The sequence below is a fragment of the Cygnus atratus genome, chromosome 4, assembly GCF_013377495.2.
Source record: "Cygnus atratus isolate AKBS03 ecotype Queensland, Australia chromosome 4, CAtr_DNAZoo_HiC_assembly, whole genome shotgun sequence".
NCBI lineage: Eukaryota > Metazoa > Chordata > Aves > Anseriformes > Anatidae > Cygnus > Cygnus atratus.
In genome coordinates, this window is record NC_066365.1 from 33,585,893 (window position 1) to 33,605,710 (window position 19,818).

Genomic DNA, 19,818 nt, shown 5'->3' on the forward strand with positions numbered 1-19,818 from the left:
TAACTGGTACTTTGCAGTAAAATATTCTAAGTCACTGAGAACAAAGTGATATGAATGCTGTTAACAATTTTATTTAAAAGTGTGGCTAGATGTATACCAGCAGGAAATATATTTGCAAACAGGTTAAAAAAGAAAGAACAATTATATTTCTATTTACAAATGTTAGGCTTGAAGTTCACTGTAGAATTGTAGACTAATCCTAAGGTAAGTTTCTTGTCATTTATTGTTTGTTGAAAGAAGGTGCGAGAAGTAAGTGATTATTATTTTCAATAATGCTGTTTTTTCTGTACATACCAGCCATCTGACTGTTGGGACACCTTGACACCCTCTGTAGAGAAAGTCATGTCATAGCAACAGTGTGGGTTGTGGCTGGGAGGAAAGTGGGGCAGTGGAAAGGCTCGGGGGTGTGCAGGGCATGTAGAGGTATGTGAGGACTGGCGTTAGTAGCAGAAGTTATGGCTGGTTGTCAGTGTTATTTCGGCTGCAGACAGTCTGCAGACTTCATCTTGGTCCACTTGGAGCTAAAATACAGACATTGCACATCATTGCATTCCAATGAGCTAAGAAAAAATATATTGGAACGTTTGGCTTTTAAGGAAAATTGTATTAACCAGGTTTGAAACAGTTATTGACCCACAGATACTAGTTGATACTGTTCACCCTGTCATTTTCTCATTTCATTGATAATGTTTATCACTGTTTCCTTGTACACTGATAAGAAAATACTCTTACAATGTAATAGTATTTATTGGACTCTTGAAGTGGTAGGTTTAAGTGTGAGCTCAAAAAAAAATAGACTGGGTATTGTGTAAAAATTCATATTAGTTCAGTCTTCATTCTTAAGTTTGATACACCTATGGGAAATATAGGTTAGAGAGTATGTCTTCAGATATTTTATATTATTATTTGATTTTATTTTTTATGATTCACACAACATAACATAAATGTAACTTTTTACTAAGGCATGTATTTTTTAAAGAAGTGAAATGATGAAGGTACAAATTGAAGTAATACTAATCAAAAGAGCAGCTTTCCAGACACACATTTTAAGTAGTTTTGAATTTTTCTAGAGCAGCTCTATTATCAGTTTAACTGTGATCTCTTTTCCTTGTGTCATAGCCTGAAAAAAAAACCAACACTAATTTAAGACCAACAAAGTAGTTACAAATCTGTCTGGAAGTGTGGATTGTCTCAGTTAGAGAGGCATTTTGTACCTCTATAAATATATTAATATATTTTGTTACCAAATCTTTTGAGTATGGCTTTTTTTTTTATGTCACTTCTACGTTTCTTATTTCTGATTTGTTCTGTACTGGCTGAACTGAGTAGCGTATTAAAATGAAAACAGGAGAGGGAGAAATCACTGATGTTGAGTTCATAATAACGGAGTAGCTTAGCAGACGCAGAATTTTGAAACACTACTGATGATGTAAAAAATACGTACTGATAAATGCAGACAGCAGAATGAATGTTATCTGTAGTACTTTTATTCTGTGTTATTTGAAGATTGGTCCAATGGAATATCTTTATTTAGCATTTTTCAGCCTTATTTTTAAGCAGGTCTAAGGATATTCCAACAGTAGAAAGATTCCTGGTTAGTAAAGCATCCTTTCCTACTTATATTTATTTTGTAATAGCATATTTTTGTATTGTATACACGTGTATATGTAATTTGAAATGGTACATATGATCAGCTCTGGTATGATATTGATAACCGTGCAAAGAGATTTAATGAGTGTCATCACCAATGGTAAGTTATTCTGTTTTTACTTGTGAGTAAAGATGAAAGTAATAAAAAATCTGCTTGTGTGTATATCTATGTGCATAATCATTCTATATCTATGTGCTAAATGAATTTATCATGCACCTTTGACAGCCTCACCTTCTTCCTGCTTACTAATCCATCTCCCTGAGGACCTACGCTAACATTCTGTACTGCCAAGCAGCTTCAATCAGCATTTATTTTTCTCCTTCAGTCAGCTTGCCAGAAAATATTTCTTCTTTTCTCCACCAAATTCCCGGTTAGAGGTCGAATGAGTTTCTGATCTGGACAATTAATAGTATTTTTAGGCAGGCATGACACCACAGGTTTACTGTCTGTTTATTAAGCAAGTGTTAAACCAGAAATCTTATTCTAGATTTCTGGGTTTTGGAAAGGATGCTTTAAGCTTTCTCCTTGCAATAAAGTTCAAGGTTTGGGGCTTTAAATCCTGAAAATTGTAGTGGAATATATATTTTTCTTTGCAAACCTGAAAAAAGGAGAAACTTCTATATTGCAAGTTACCCAGGCTTAGGTATCATATGGAAATAATAGTATGTGTTCAAACCATGGCAATTTCTCCACTAAGACAGTTTCTGAGTATATACGCTGCCAAGCCTGGACCACATCAGTAATGAGAAGCCCGTGATGTTTCTGAAGTATCTTCACAGGTATGTGTGTGGATATCGGTGACCTAACTCTTCAGGAGAGGCCACACACAGAATAATAGTGGAAGGAACTGAGGAGTGGAGGAGTTCAGGTTAATGCAGAATTTCCTTAGGTCTCCTAAATGGCTCCAACTGGCACCTTTATTTTTATAGGCAGTCAGGTTATATATATTACAAGAAGGAAGCACTCGTCTAGGAAGGAAAACTACTTGATTAAAACCATATTCCAACTTTCTTTCTTTTTTTTTTCTTTCTTTTTTTTTTTTTAACTGAAAATGTAGAACTTTTACATCCTCTCATACTGCTGTGAACAATTTTTTCCTGCCATTCTTTCTGCCTATGGGAATAAATGATGTAAAGTATTTTGAAAGGATCTGACTTCTATAATCGAAAATTTTAAACTAAAATGCAAACCATGGGCCACATGCTACCTTTTGGCAGATAAACCCTGGGGAGTGCAAAGCTTGCATAATTCAAAGGCAAATCTCAGGAGGGGGGGAGCAGATCAAGAGAGGAGGGTTTGAGCTGGAGCCAGTGGGGGAAGGGAACAACTGGAGAAGCAAGGCAAGGGATCCAGTACATCTGCTGCCATATCTGTGCACAAGTCGTCCCTGCAGAGACCATTCCTTCATCCACTTCTTTTTTTCCTCAAGCCATTTTAGCAGTGTTGTCATCAACTCTGATCCTTGTACTTGTGTATCTCGCTGAAAGAGGTTCCAACTGCAAAGGGATGTTGCTGTTAGTTGACAAGCAGTAAATATCACATCTCTTTCCTGTGGAAAATATAGTATTTGCCAGCAGAAGTATGCTATATTACTACCTTCTGTTGACTCTGTCTTGAAAAAACTATTCTGATCTGAACTTGCAATCATAAGATTTGCTGTGAAGGGTTTTTTTGTGCCTGCATGGAAGAGGTAAGAAGTCACAGTACCACAGATAAATGTCATCCAGTGGTTCTGGAGAGAATTTGCATCACCTTCTTATCACAAATTCTGCTCTCTTTTTGAAACAGCTGTCCAAGTTTTTTTGCCTTTTTTTTTTAAGATAGAATTAGTTCTCTGCCATTCAGACAAGCAACTGATGAAGGAGTGAAGCACAATCTGTAGAAAATAATTTGTATCTTGGACTAATTTATATTCTATTACTTTCTTTGTCAGAAGAATAAAAATTTCTATTGCCTCTAGCATAGAGTAAGGGAAGACCATTATGAATTTGGGCTCCACTTGGAGTTTATAATTAAAAGTCCATTTCTCCGCTCATACCCCTCTGTGGCTAACATAAACACTAGATAAGCTTAAAGAAAAGAGATTATAGCCAGAAGGCAAAAAATTACTTGGAGAATATATTGATTTACTACAGGAACCCCTCAGCTTCAGGAGGTATACAAAATTATGTACCATACTTATCAAAAAGCACCTAACTGTATTCTCTGAAAAAATTTTAAAATATCATATGGCATGATAATTGTAGGCAGTAATTAAGGAAGACTGATGATTTTAGAATTAGCAATAATAGTTTGAAAAACATGAGAGTAAGACCCATCCAATTACTATTCCATGTACTTTCATTACAAAGTGACTTGCACTTAGCCTTAGATGATTCAGTTGTTTTATACTTCTTCCTTTGGAAAGAAGGTACCATTTTGTTATATGAAGGTAGTCTGTTTAACATTAGGAAGCACAGCTTTCTCCATTCTATTGACACCTTTCTTTCTACCATTGATATTTTATTTCCATATGAACTGAGGAGATTCAGAAATTGTGAAGAATCAGTTTGGACATAGCATTTGGTATGTTATTTCAATGTGCCACTTCTGATTATATAAAGAGAGAAAATTATTCTTTTTATTTTCTGTTTTAAGGCATATGGCATAAATTATTTAATGGATAATAGCTTTTAAATGTTACCCCAGATTAATATCGTTGGGTAAGTTTTATGCATCTTAGACCTATCTCTTATGAGTCTAATTTTATTCTTAAATATTTACAATTTGAGAGACTTCTGTGCTTTCCAAAAGAAGCTACAAGGATGTTTAGTTTACATGACCCCAGTTTCATGACAGCAGTAGCAGATCTGATATCTTATCCCAGAGAAAGCATTTTTGGCCTCTCTTTTAGCTGTGCTCATGGTGGGAGTTAATAGCATATTTCAGCTCTAACTCAGCTGGAGAACTCTGACAGCAGTGAATCTTTCACAAAGTATAAACACAATTTGTATTTATAGCATAGTTAACATTTACTAAATAGTTGGGAAAATGATCAGTCTGGTTTTAGCAGGTTGGGCAACAGTCTTTGTTGTGGCTGTGATGAGTTTTAAAAAGTGGGATAAAGTGATTATAAAATACTGTCACAGAGCAGTAAATTTAAATGTGTTGAATTCTGTAAGTAACGAATTTATGCAGGCAAAATTCAAGCTGTTGTTGAAACAATCACTGAATCATCTCTGGCCAGAAGTGTGTTGCACAGATGGTATGCTTGACGTTGTGCAGCACAGGAACAGCGTGAAAAGCCAAATAAATGTTAAGACTTAGTCTAGTTCTAATTGAAAATCAGTATTAAAATATCGTATGCAACCAGAGTTAAGAAGAATATATTTAAAGTAAGCATACTGATTTCGTGGCTAAGGAGAGCTGGACTTGTCAACTGCAAGCAAATGCTGATCTGATGGAAGACGGAGAAAAATAGCATAGTAAAGATAGAGCCTCAGTTGCCGTTGTAGGTGAGCAGTTCCCTCTATTGCTTGAAATAAGCTTGTTGAGATGTTGGGATTCTCCCAGGAAAAGATGAGTATTTTCTTCTGCTTAAAAGGAGTATTAAAATAACAAGAGCACCAGTACTGCCACTGGTCCATATTATTTACCTATGAATTCTCACATCTCAGCTCTCACTGTGACTTATCTGTGGCGTTTGAGTAAACAGGCAACCTGAACATAATCAAGTGTTCGCTGTGATATCTGGGAGGTGTGGCATTTCTTTGATTCTATTTAGCCCAGAGTTTGGCATGACAAATGGGGTTTTATTGCCCTTTGTCTTAACTTATGTATTAAGTACATTGCTTAGAAACAGACATAAACGTATTCAGCTAGGTTTCAATCCAGAAAAATAGCTGACCTGAATGTTCTCTTCATTACAGAATAAATCCTAATTTTATTTGATGCTTCTACTTTTGTATCCAAGAGGAAAAAGTGTGATATTTTAGAGTTATCTGAAGTAGGACTGAGATGCCTGATTAAAAAAATAAGAATCAAACAACTGCTTAGACTAAAAATAGTAAAGCTTTATGGAAAGAGGTAACTCGTGCAAGTAAGTTCTTTGGCTCTGAGTGCTTTTTTTCTCAGTTCGATTGTAATTCAAAGGATAGAAATTTTCAGTGCAGTCAGTTCCCTTACCTCTTCTTGCTTGACCTGTCTTGTGGATCTATCAGAGCCAGAGAGGCCTTGAGACCCCCTGGGCTCTTTTCATTTTAATTTGTGCCTGGCTGGTCAGCCTTAGATAGCTGACATATTTGTTGGCCAACATTTAAGAAGAACAAGTAATCAAAAAGGTAAACAAGAGATGGAAAAAAGAATTGTTCATAAACTATCAAAAACAACTTTTTTGAAGGGAAATTTTTTTCCTTTTTTTTGTTTTTTAATCTTTTTTTTCTTCCCTATGTGGAAAGAATGAGATATGCTAGTGTATAATAGCTACAGTTCTCAAAGACTAAGTCATTGAGCCTGAATCAAACATGGAGACAAACAGTCTACAAATATTTCATTAATTTGGTATTGCTAGCATCCTTAGATTATTTGCAGATTCCTTATGCAGTCCAATCAATACCTTGTACAACAGTTGGGAAACTAAAAATTTTTGTTTGGAGTGTTTTCATTGTATTTGCAAACTGTAGTCTAGTGTGTCTAGCTCATGAATATTCCCACTGTGTCTGTAGATGGTGTATTTATTTACCAAACTGCATTATAACTGCAAATATATCTGTGTTAGTTATATTTGAAAACAGCTGCTTTGTGAGTGAGAAACCTGAGGTCATGCTGAAGATGCTTGTCCTCAATCAGTGTCCAAAAATGAAGCCTCAGTTTAATATTACATTTTATTAGATGAAAAAAATATAATTGCAGTAGAAAACTCTGAGATAATATTTTTTCCGTACTTTGAAAACAGATAGTTTGATCTTGTTATGCCTTAGTTTAAATATATGTATTAGCTTAGCTTAGCAAAATGAGTTAATTTGTTTCTTGTTCACACTTGTTACAGGTTCTAACAGGTGATCATGCAAAGGGTTTTTAAGATCACTGGATGCTGGATGTATTAACCTCCCTCATATCAAAATGTTTTATTTAATAAATAGAAATGGTATCAAATTTGGAGAAACTCCATGGAATGCTAACAGAGTGGAACAAATTGCTTTCTTCCAAAGCAAAAAGTTTTATATCAGAAAATTTGGAGTCAGCTAAGTAGCTAACTAGACTGTATGTAGGAAGCAAGTTTTAAAGATTATTCTTTGCTTTTTAAAGGGGTGAATGAACAATGCCAAAAATGGCGAAGCTTCCAGGTAACGCATATTGCAATGCCACGGCTTTCTATGTAATAATTATTGATTTTAAATGAAAGCAATGAGTTGTTTTCTTGAAAACTTCAGTGCTGTAGTGAACAGAGAAATTAGGCAGCTTTGGTTTTGGTAATCACATAAAATGGAGACAGTTAGATTTTTAAAAATTAGCCCCAGAGCTGCTTAGGATTTTGCTTGTACTGAATCCAGCATTATTTGCAGGTCTTTAAATTTGTCTCAGCTTTCTTTTTAGACTCTTTCCCCTTTTTACTTTGTCAGTCTCTTTGAAGTACTTCCAGACCTGTTTTTCTAGTTCTAGTTTTTTTATCTGCCTCTTTCCAGTAGCCAAAGATTTAGGTGTTTTGAGTGAGCACATCAGTGCTCCAGACAGAGATACTGTTTGAAATTATCCATGAACCCAGTGCCTCTGAACATTATTGAGTGACATTTGTTTCTGTTGGTTGTGTCTGCTCTGTCTAACTGGTTTCTTTCAGATTGGCAGCTGGGATTACGCTGTAGTAGACGGACAGCTGCATGAACTGGAGATTTCAGTGAGGCCATGCTAGACCTCTGTTTAATATGCCTGGAATGTATATATTCAGATTGGAGCAACTTATGCGGCCCCAAGGGGGAATCTATTTATATTTTCACAAACTGTGATTACTTCCTGTTTTACTTTAATGACTGCCATATAATTGTCATGATGGTTTGTCAGGACAAAAAGACTTAATTTTCTTGATTCTCACAGAAAATTTCCTGATGCAGTTTAAGAGCTGGGTTAGTGTTTTTGTTTTTAAAGATGTGGTGGAAGGTATCCTACTCTGTGCTCCCCTCTGTACTTCTTCACGATGCAAGCAGGAGAAAATACTTGTACATTGAATCTCAAATAGCTTTAAGACAAAAAGCATAACAAAAACAAAATCCAAAAAAAGCCCAACCTCCAGGTGTCGGTGGTAGTTTGGATTTAAAAACCAGCAAGTGGTTGGACTAGTAACCTAAATTCCAGGCAACAACAGTATTTTGAACAGAGGCAGAGAAGAAACTTAAAATAAATACAAAAGATGTGATTCTCACAAAGAAGCTACAAGGAAGGAAAAAAGAAAAAAAGAAATCTATGCTTCATTTATATTTGATGGCTTTCATTTCTTCATTTTTATATCATTTTATTGTGTGATGTGTCCTGTTCAGTTTTGTTACACATATTTCCAATGCACTGCTGCAGACAAGGGTTGTGCACTTTTTTCTTCCTAACAGCTTGCTGGTGTACTCTGGTAATGTCCCCCTGTGCAGCTGTCGGTAGTATTTCTGCCCATGCTTCAGCTCTGGAGTCATGAACCCACGCTACTTGAGCTGAAGTAGTAACAGCATTAGTGGGCTACAAGAGAAATCTTTTACACTCTGTTATCACAAACGTTTTGTAGATGTGCTTAACGATACTTGCAGAACAGTATGTAACACTTGATTTTTCTTTTCTTTATCCTTTCTTCCCTCCTCGTTGCCTTCCTCCCCTGCCATTTGTTAGATCGCAAACCTAGGAGAGGCAATTTTCTTTAAAACAGTACATTAAATGAATAGTTCAATTGATAAAATAAATAATTGGAATGATTCAATGAAAAGGGTCTGATTTGTGAGGTCAAAACAAAAGAAGGATTTTCTGTTTTGGCATGAAGAAATTAGGCCTCTTGTATTTTGAGAACAGTTGATGTGAGTGTGTGAATTTCTGATATGAACATTTGAGTGCTGTATTTTTTCCCTGGGTCAAGTGTAGTGCAATATCCCCAGGGCAGGTGTACAGTCAGCGAGTGTATACATTGCCAGTTTCAGAAAAGCATTTTGCCCATTTTTCACAACCTTGATCTAATGGGGATTGTTATGAAACAAGGGGAGAGGGTACTATGACAAGCTTCTCTTCTGTAATCTTCAGCCTGTTTTCAGCAATTTTATCTAATTGGTATGAATCATGCCTGTTCTCTGGCTAGTGTTATCCGGACTGCAGTCCGTGAGGAATTGAGCTAAGAACCGTACCACGGAAGCGTAAGTGACTATCTGGTCAGAAGAGGCTTTCTGATCACTTGTTATCAGAGCTTGATTTTAATCGCCATCCCACGGGGAAGGGAGCTAGTCGGTTAGCTGCTAAGCCATTCCGCTTCGCTGTCTGAGGGGAAACCTGTCAAATGGTCTGTGTTCTCTGGTGCTGCAAAGCAACATCTGGGTGGAAGGAGAGGGAAGACAAGTAATCATAATTGCGTATCACTCAAGCCAATAGAAATCACTGAGGAACATGTCTGTAAACCTTTTTGAATATTGAAAAGTGAGGTAGGAGCGGCAGAGAGCCAAAGTAATTATTTTTGTGAGGGCTGTTTTTTTTCTGGACGTAAATAATGGGTATAAGGAAGGAGGATGAACCCCAAACCTTTACTGTCCCTAACACACATTCTGAAAGAATGTATGTTGCAATGCATGAGGTTTTTTCACCTGAGCTTTCAAATGTTTGGCATTTAAATTCTACTGATAATTGAGAGGTAACTGGAAATACTCACATACAGATATGTAAAGACACATTGACAGAAAGTAGCCTCTTTGTAACGATAAGTGTGTAACCTGTAATTGGGCGTTCAAGCTATGGGGTGCAGTTTAACATGGGTATGATGTGCTCTTAGACTCTTTAGACAGTTTGGTGCTTTGTGTCTGAGCATGCATGATGAAAGCCACTCTTGAGTTAGGTCTGTTTTAAGGGTCTTTAAATCTAGAGTTAAATGGTGTATGTCTTGCTTTTTAACTATACAGGCCTTCATTTCAGGATTTGAGTTCAAAACTAGAGACCGTTTCATTCTTTCTCTGTGACACTCACTGCAGTTCCCCCTCCACCCTCCCTCCCTCATATTTAATCTTATAGTTCTTTCAGACATAAACATGAAAAAAAAGCAATTTTGACTTAGTTTCTGAGTGTTGCTGCAAAGAAAAGTAACAAACATCTGTTTTTACCTTAACTGCATCCATATGTTCAACCTCCCCATCACCCTCCTTCCCAAAAAATTTACAGCCGTATTTGGTGGGTACTGCATACTGTTGAATTAACTTGCTTCACAGTTAGATTAGAGGGTAGGTTCAGAGACTGAAAAGATCTGTGTTAAGCAGTAGCCAAAAGCTGTACTATAGCTACAGCAAGTTTTCCTTTTTTCACTCATTTTCTTTTAATTTGCTTCCTTATTCCCCCCTCTCCTCTTCTCTACCCCCAAGAAAAGAGGAGATAATCCAGGAGATTTTTTTAGGAACACTGTATTGTGGTAATCAGATAAATTTTAACTTGTGAAATTTGCTTATGACTTCCGTGCTTACAAATTAATTAACATTTGAAATACCATGTTTGTCATATTAATACGTGGCTTGAGATGCATACTGTGTGGATTATAGTAAAGAGTTAGTTAGCTTGTTTCATTTTATTACTTCTTGTTGTAGCATCTGGAACAATTCTGGCCTTACCAAAGTTTTGTTTTTTTAGAGGATTAACAGGAAGAAAGCTATTTTACTGAGATATTTGAGAAGCAGTGAAACAAAATGTTGAATGATATTATCTTTTACTTTGTGGTGTGCAGCATGCTTTCAGAGATAAGAGTTTGTAGGAGTAAAGGTATCTTTCAACAAAGGTTATTCCTTTCCAGTTATACAGTGCCTCCAATAGATAGAAAATTTCCCAAATATTTGTGCCTGTAGTAATCAAAACAGTTGTACGCTTCTAAGAGATTCAGCAGTGTCAGAATACATACCCTTCCTCTGCCATTAGAAGAGGCTGGCCGTCTCTTAATAATGCTGACTAATGCTGTTAATGCATCTTTCAAGAAAATGAAGTTAGAAGCTGGGCTATAATTTCTTAGAAAGGAAGTTGATGGCTTCTTGACCCATGATCATTTTATTGTATATTCTCTGGTAAGTGGTAGGTCCTTTTCCTTTATCTTAAAGGAGATAATAATTATCTCTCTGAGGAAAGCATTCTGTGCTCCTGGCTTATTTTCTTTGATAGGTTGAATAAAAGTCTGAGTGACATCTGGTGACTAAAATGCCCCCATATTTCTCTTTCTCATGTTATGTAAATTGAGAGAATGTGGATTGATTCTAGCTTCACCACCATCGTATGTTTCTGCTGATGGAGGGAGGTTATCTTGAGTCTTCTATATGTGATCCTTCTGACTGAGACATCATCAGAACATGTACTGTTGACGTCTGGATAGACTTTGAATACAATCTGTGACAAGGAACTAATCATTTGGGGGAGCTAGTACAGTGTCTTGGTCAGAATGAAGAAGTCATAAAGAAGTCTTGAAGCTAAAGAAAAAAATCTTTACATTTTTATTAGTAATGAAAAGGAATGCAAGGGGGTTTTCTGCTGAAGTCCAGCTGCAATGTCTAGACACAATTGTTCAGGTGTTGTTGCCTTGATCTTTACTCGAGTTTTGCAAATTTCTGTTGGATCTCTGAAGATGTATGGTAAAGAGAACATACAGATACCATTATCTGTGCCTGTACTCTCTACACAGTTTTGATGTTTTATCAACCTTTTACCTGTGGTAGGATGTGATCCAAATGTAGATTTTCCCATTTCCATTGGCTGAAAGAGAAAGACTGTTTCAATGGGCAATTGTATTCCTAGAAATGCATGTTCTCTTAAAGTATGTGAGGACCAAATGGAAGCTAATGAGTCTAGAAGACGTTGTTTGTGCCTAAACTGTAAAACCCAAACTCAAGTTAGATTATAAACATGGATGTGGAAACAGACTTACATACAGACTGAAAATTGAGAATTTTTGGTCTCCTTAGATAGGCTTTGGCAGAAAGATTGTCCCATTGGTCAGCAGTTTGTGCTGATGGAACACGTGTTGTGTGAAAATAGGCAATGGCTATTTACTTGCAGGTTGAGCAGAATATTTTATACTTCTTTTTAAGATCCCAGAGGGATTATGCTCTGCACTAAGGCAGGTTGGGAGATGAATAGCTGTTCTGCTGCTGCAGTGTGGTCTGCTCACCTGATAATGATGACCATCAAGTGTGTGAGTAAGCAGTGGAATCATAACTGTGTCTCCTCCAGTTTTTAATGGATGGTGGTGAGTTCCTCAAGGTCTGGACATTGAAAAATAGTGTTGTGACCACTGATTTTTCATTGACTGAAACAATTTTAACATCTGATTTTTGTTCTACATCAGTATGTGCTCGTTATGATTAATGTATTTGAAATGCTCTGCATTAATACGTTCCTGTGCTTAATTTTCCCTTTCTTAGTACTGGCACTATGTAAGTGAGTATAGTTTGTAGAAGTAGCACTGGAAATTAAAGGACACAGCAGATTCAATGGGTATCACAAAACTCTGACTCTCTTTAAATGTGGAATATGGGACATTTGGGAATGGAAGTTTCTATATTGATTGTAAGTCCATGTAAAAGCAAGTTAACAAATCTGAAGCTTATTATTTCCTCATCTTATCAATTCTATTTTCAGCTCTATCTAAAATAAATGCATGGGAGTTGTGCTTCAAAAAGTATTTTATTCATTTTGAGTAATACGTAGGAAATATGGAGAAATAAATAGATTTTGTAGGTTTGCCCTAAAGATTTTAACGTGCACAGAATAACTTGCATCCAGGACTGTCTGCATGTTGTATCTTATATTCTTCTGGTATCACCTTCATTGCAAAATAGAATTTCAATTTGCTAGTAAAAATATCCACTTAATCTGCAAGTAAACATAGGTAAATCTTTTAATTTGGAAGCCTTCAGCTTTTTACAGGTAGGTTAGAGCTGCTGATCAGTAAGATGTTGCTTTGTTATTGCCACATGTCTAAAGGGACCTCAAATTCTATGCCATTGTGATTCCCTTGATATCTCAAGTCACAACAACCCAGATTTGAATTTTAATTTAGGATGTTTTGTCACTAGGAAGGGGGCTCTGATGGCCTTACTGAGCTTTAGTGTTTCATGAAACTGATACTGCTGTTCCTCAAAAAGTACTCCTTGAATTTCAGCATTTGTATGGCAGATTACACCGAGCTTTTGCTAAATTTATGTATTCATCAGTTCTTTGAAGATTAAGGTGCTTTCCAGAATGGGCAAGAGTCTTATAATCTGACCATAGAGCAATTTGAAGTCCTATTCTGATGAGTTCAGGTATTTCAAAAGCCCTACCAAATATACTGTTTTGGATGGCACATTTCCTATCTCAGAGCATTATTATTTTGGTGATCTGAAGGCCTCAGGTGCATTCTACTTTTGATGTTATTCCTGTAACAGGAGATGACTGTGTTTCCTAGTACTAGTCTTTATTATTAAGTAAAATAATTGATTTTAAGAATAAGATAAGTGTTGAACCATGAAAAAGAAGAATCTCAGAGAGAAAGAACAATCGTGCTATAAAAGCTAAAAATAAGCTAGTGTTTTTGTGTTCTACCATTCAAGTGCCCCATTTATAGCACTTTACTGAAAGGCCTGATTTTCTGATTTTTAGGACTTGCTAGTAGTGCCTCACCTTAGGTATTCAGCATTACTAGACACTTTTGGGAATGTAGGGCTCGATGCACCATGCAACACAGAGAAATTGAAGTATCAGCCCATATGTGAGCTGATAGCTGACAGCAATTGCAAGGTAATTTTACTTAGTTTAGCTCACAATGAAAGAAATTAATCTAAAATGAATTACTTGAGATTTTCTGTAGTATTAGCATGGTCCTGTGGATATAGTTCAGCTGCTTGGCTGAGAAAAAATAACTTGTTGAATTTTGGCTGCATGATTTTAATTTGAACCAGTGGGCCAATAGGTGGAAACATGGAAAACAAGTTGGGCATCTATAGGCAAGAGGTATAAGTTCACACATTTAAAAATAAATAACTTTATTTAATTAAAATAGCAAACGCATTAAATGGTATCTTCATCTGTGCCCTATGAAGAAAATGATACATTTCAGCATGCTGCTGAAGATACAGTGAAACTTAAAAAAAATGCTGTATTATATCATCACATTACCCTTTAGTTACATTTAATACTAGTCTTGCTGTTGGTTTAATGAATCCTATTTTTTTTTTAGATAAAAATGAAAATTAAAAAAATAGTTTGCTGTAGCTTTCATTGCAGTTCTTGCTGTTGAAACTAGGCGATGCAGTTTAAATAAAATGTAGAATGCTTAATACGTAGAGAAACTTTTAAAAAATTAACTTTTGTGTCTGAGTTACGATACAAACAGGATAAGCCAGTGTTAGAAAGGAAAAATGGAGCCAATAAAGAGGGTTTCTGATTATAATAGCTGGTTTCTGTTTAATATCATTGAGCAGGATGAGGTTTTGCAGAGTTTCTCATGGAAATAGCATCCACAGTACTAAAATGATTACCTCATTCTTAGTACCAGTGCCAAGCACTTAGCCCCACAGTGAACACACGGGGTTGATTTTCAACATGAAACAAGCCAGAAGTGTGGAATGACATTTTCAGGTGACAGTTATGGCTCTATTGCCTGTAATTAGCACCTCTTAACATGCAAACCTGCCTGTGCCTTTTCCAGGCTGTTGAAGCTCAAATACGAAGTTTTGGACAGACCCCTTCCCAACTGCTCATAGAACCACATCCTCCAAGAAGTTCTGCCATGCAGGTGGTAAGTACCACGTTAACTCTTTCTGACCTGCCATTTTGTTCGCTTCCTTTGCTATTTTAAAGTTCCAGTACCTGCTACTTTGCATTTCTTTTATGTGGTCGTGGACTTGTGCTATTAAAAAGAGCAGATGAGTTACGAGTTTGTAGGACTGTGAATGTATGCAATGCTTAACTATTCTTTTATTTATTGCTGGAAGGATTGTATTGATTTCTAGTACAGACCTTTTTTGTCAGTGTAATCTAAGAACACTTCATCAGTTTATTTTGTTAATACCATACCTGTACAGGTGAGAGCCAGTCATCATGGAGACAATTTAGTTAATCTTTGGCAGATTCCCCAAGAAGCATGGATTTAGGAAGTGGAACTTCCTTGTCTTTTCCCCCAGGCATAGGTTTTCCCCTAAAACCAGGATTACTAGGAATTCATGAGCTGAAACTTACGTAGCAAAGAATGTGACTAAATGTGTTTTGCAGTAAAGCTAGGGTGATAAAATCCAGGCAGTGAGCATTAGCATGCTTTCCCTTTTACCTCTACTTGTGTCTAATATAATTTTATTATACAAACTATTATTTTATTACTGATTACTTTCCATATCATGTTGTGTGCAGTCCTTGGGTCTGAAATATCATTTGTGTTGTCATAGGTCCAGAACTAAGTATGTTAAGTGATACTGTGACAAGTGGAGCAAATGGTCTGCTAATTCACAAGTTTTTCAAAAGGTTACATTCCCTTATTGTTAAGATGGATGTTTTATCCTGAAATATATATTAAAAAAAAAAAGAGAGAGAAAGAAAGACGTAAAGAAGGAAAGGAGTTTTCTTCATGTATGTTTTGTAAAACATGATCTTTATGTCCTACACAGGCAGACTGAGGTTATTAGATTAAAAACATATCAAAAGTTCAAATGGTTTTAGAAAACTTACACAAAAATCAGAAATCTGTCCAAAGTAGCTTACAAACCTTGCAATCCAAGAGTCTAAGAAATGAAAACTTTGTCAAATTGAGCTGCTAGCCTTTCTCAAATGCAAATATATAAAGGTGTTGTGCATGAGGCTTGCTCAGCTGACTGTCCCCCCCAACACCGTTTGTGCAGCGTGTGCACATTACCCTTTGACAGCTGTGCTGTAGACTGGCTTTGCCCTCGGATCCCATGTACTGTATGGACAAAGCTGACTGTGCTGTTTTGTGATCTGCTGGCCCTTTGCACCTCCCACATGGTGTCCTAGGGAAGGAGAGGGCCAGCAGACCAGTGCAGTGACCTGCAGTGTATGCAGCCAAGGGACTCTCTTTCAGATGAGCTCTGTCAAAAGAGATCTTGGGGAGCCCAAGCGTCCTCATCATACGTCTATACGCTGGATGTGTCCCTCTCTGTCATGATGCTGTGTACCATGCACTTGCAGTAACTTATGGAGACTTGTTTCAGTAAGAGGAGGAACTTGAGAAGCTGGTTGTTGACGTGTTTGTCAGACCCATTGTTAGATCAATAGATCTCATGCCAGGAAGCAGTCTGTGTGGTTTGATCATAATATTTTTCATGATGCTGAATTAGTAAAGATTTAGTCTGTAATGAAAAAAATGAATTTTGTGAAGTAAACTGTTTCTAACTACAGTGTTTTTTTGGGCTGAGGTACACACAGAAACAAAAACCTTTGCTTTGACCAGTTTTGTGGTTATTAATACATGATTTTATAATAGCACTGTAGTAAGCATTTTAAAAGTAGTGTTCCTGGAGCTGAAATACAGTAAGGATGTTTTCCCTGTCACAATTCTAAATTATTTCTAGTTGTATTTTTTCCTGAGTTTTCTGTTTTCGTGTGTGTGCACGTATGCATGAATACAACCGAATTGAAAGCTACCACGTACTGTGTTAAGTGCACAAGCCATAATATACACCAGGTGTAGTAATTAGCAGTCACACGAAGGCTGCCTATTTGTCTGGGTTTGCTGCTGTTGCTGTATCCCCTTGTGTTTTCAACCATCAGATAGCTGGATTTAATTGAGGCCACATCAGATGAGGCATTACTGACACCTTTAATTGAATGAGCATCCAGGGAGGATTAACTCATAATATTGATTGGCTTTTAGCCACTTGCTCAGAAGGGTGTCTGGGTAGCTTATTAGTTGCTTTTATTTACACCTTTATGCAAAGACTGTAAATAGGAATTCATAGAGCAATATGTTTTTCTAAGTACTCTTAATAACTTTTTAAAAAGGAGTGATAATAAAAATGCAAATCTATTTAATTTTTTTATTAGTTCTGTATAAGTATACATTAAATGTATGTATTTACATACACATATATGTAATGAAATATTGCAGGTGGAAAATAGCCAAGAACACTTCATTTGTGTTCTAATTCAGTTTCTAGAAAAATACAAATACTGGAAGAATACAAATACAATATGGCTACTGGTGGCTAGGATGGTTGTATTTCTACATCTCAGTGGAGTTCTCTTTTTTAGGTACACCACGCAATTGCAAATCCACTATTATTGCATTTGCTTTTCCTCCTTATGCTTGACATCCAGCTCTCAGGTCCCTGACATTTTGATTCGACATTCACACTGTTAGAGATCTTAGTTAAAAACGTTATTAATCTTTTCAACTTATCAAATGAAAAAAACTAAACCCTAAAGATATCATGGTGAAAATGAGAGTCTGGATTCATTCCTTTCCATTAGTATTTCTAGAAACAACACAGGATAGTCTGTAATCACGTCCACTTTATATTCTTTACAACTGCATTTAATTATGTTTGTCCTTTGAAACACATTTGCAGTGAAATCTTCTGCTTTGCATTCATAAATCTTATTTTTGTACACCAGAAATATATACAGAACATATATCTAGTCTATGTGTGTATCTGTTTATTTTAATGTGCTTTTATGTTCTCATCTGGCTTGTAAAGAATTGTAGTCTGCCAATGTAATGCAACTTGAGACAATCTCTGGGAGCAGGAATTTCTTTTGCTTACTCTTTTTTTTGTTGTTGTTGTTCCCTTCTGGTTTGGCACTGCTTTCCTTCACATGCTATCTCTGTAGATATATATGAAGGAGAATTCTTTTGGCAGAATTAGGTGATTGAGAACTTTTGGTTTAATCTTCAGTGATCTCGACCAAAGCCTGTATTTAGACACCCCTGTTCAGCGAGGCGGTCAACTTAATTGTGTACATAGAGAATTTCTACCTAAAATGGTTGTTTCCACAACCCTCTTCACTATTACTGCATTTGCTTTTCACTGCAGCTGCTTTTGGATCTTGTGGGTTTTAATGCAGTCTTCCTTTTCTTGTCCTGTCTTCTCTTCTCCTCCCCGTGTTTTCTTTTCCCATGTATTTGGGTTCTTGTTGTGTGCACTCAACAGTATCTCCTCCTGCAGAGTCCATTGATGTTCACAGACCAAGCTCAACAGGATGTTATCATGGTTCTGAAGTTCCCATCCAACTCCCCTGTCGCTCATGTAGCAGCCAACACCCAGCCAGGTCTGACCAACCCTGCTGTGATCACAGTTACTGCAAATAGGCTATTTGCTGTAAACAAGTGGCATAATCTTCCTGGTAAGTAAATTAAAGTAAGTAGCATAAGAAACCACTGCAATCAAGCAGTACATCTATTGTCTGCTTAAAAATTTGCTGCCAAACTGTTTTAAATTTAAAGTGTGAAGTGCAAGCCCCGTTCACTGATGTGGCATGCTCTTCACATATGGACTTAGTTTCTCCTTAAAAAGGTAATCTGAACTATTGAATAGTGAGATGTGTGGCGTGTAACAACAAACTGTTTCAAAAAAATCTCTCCATGTCATCAAGAAATAAGCAGGAAGACAAAAACAGTATATCACTGCTTGATCATAATAAACAGTCGCACTATTCCTCTTCAATTTACTCTTCAAACAGATGATGGAAACCTGCACCACATCACGTCAGAGAAAAGTTTTAAAGCATGCAGAATTTGGCTGAAGTCTTTTCTGCTATCTTTTTCTTGTTTATTATAAACACCATATTCTAATGTTAAAGCCACTCAATGAGAATTACAAGATAAAAATATGTGGGAAGTCAGTTTCTTCTGTGACTGAAACATCCTAAAGTTATTAGGTGCTTATGTATTTGTCGATATGAAAGGAAAACAACATATCCATTAGCATAGCAATCAATCAAATTCATTATACTTTAAAAAATGTGTTGGATTTGAGAATATAGCCATTCTATTTTCAATTCTAAAGGGACTCATCCTCTTTTCTCTAGCTATGACAGTTTCAGGCCCAAGCCCTGAAAGGTAGTTTTATTTCTGTTCTGTGCAGTAAATCTGGTCAAAGGCTTTTCAAAAAAAGGGGAAAAAAAAGAGCTTCTACTCAAATAACTTACATAGAAAATATTTGCACCAAAGTAATACTCACATCACTAAAATTCCTGCTAAGGTATCTGATTGCATTTTGAAAAAAGACAGATAACTCTCATGCTTTTTCCTGATTCTTACAAATTACCTCTCAACTTCGTGCAAATAGAAACATCTATGTATTATTTCACCCACCCAAGAAATGCTTAAAAAGAAAGGTGGGAAGGAAGGGGGGAAGGGAGGCTTGTCTAGATAACATCGTATGAGCAAGAATTATTTACAGGGCTCTTGACATTTGTTTGAAAGGAGGATGACAATATACTCTCATACCTTGGATGTGTGACCTTGGGCATATAATACCCAGCTTTTTAAAAATGTCTCTGAGGATGTGCCACAGTCAAGGGAAGAGAAAAGATTCTGAAGTGGTACGAGTTGATTTTGACTTCCTCATAAGCCTGCTGGTTGGTCATCTGTGAGAAAGCAAACAACTGTTGAGAGTAGCAGCTGGTTTTTGAGTGTAGTAATCAACTATTATGAGCTGAACGAAACCTTCACATATTGTTTTTTTCCCCTCTCTTCTGAAAGGGAGGACAGTAATCTGTGCTTCTGAGTCACTATTTTTTTTATTTAGAGATATTTTATGGTTGTCATGCCTTTATATAATTCTTGAGAAAACCTACAGTTCAAAATAAAAACCCTGATACCAGCCGAATAAAAACCAGAACCCAACAAAAAAACACTTCACCCCACCTCTTTGAGAGCACACTGATCAAGCCTGAAGGCCGTTAGTGGTATACCACACTTAAGAGATCCGGATATGGACACCTGAAACTAGTCTTCACTATTGTTGCCTTCAAATTTTATACCAAAATAGGATTTGCTGAGG

The 19,818-nt window shown here is 36.5% G+C and overlaps 1 protein-coding gene across 1 annotated transcript in view; it reads left to right on the plus strand.

Annotated features, from left to right (window-relative positions):
* LRBA (LPS responsive beige-like anchor protein) overlaps positions 1-19,818 on the plus strand; it is a 395,790-nt gene that overhangs the window by 337,594 nt on the left and 38,378 nt on the right. The window contains exons 49-50 of the mRNA XM_050710360.1: positions 14,514-14,603; positions 17,965-18,157. Of these exons, the coding sequence (XP_050566317.1) occupies positions 14,514-14,603; positions 17,965-18,157 (283 nt within the window). The remainder of the gene's footprint in view (positions 1-14,513; positions 14,604-17,964; positions 18,158-19,818) is intronic.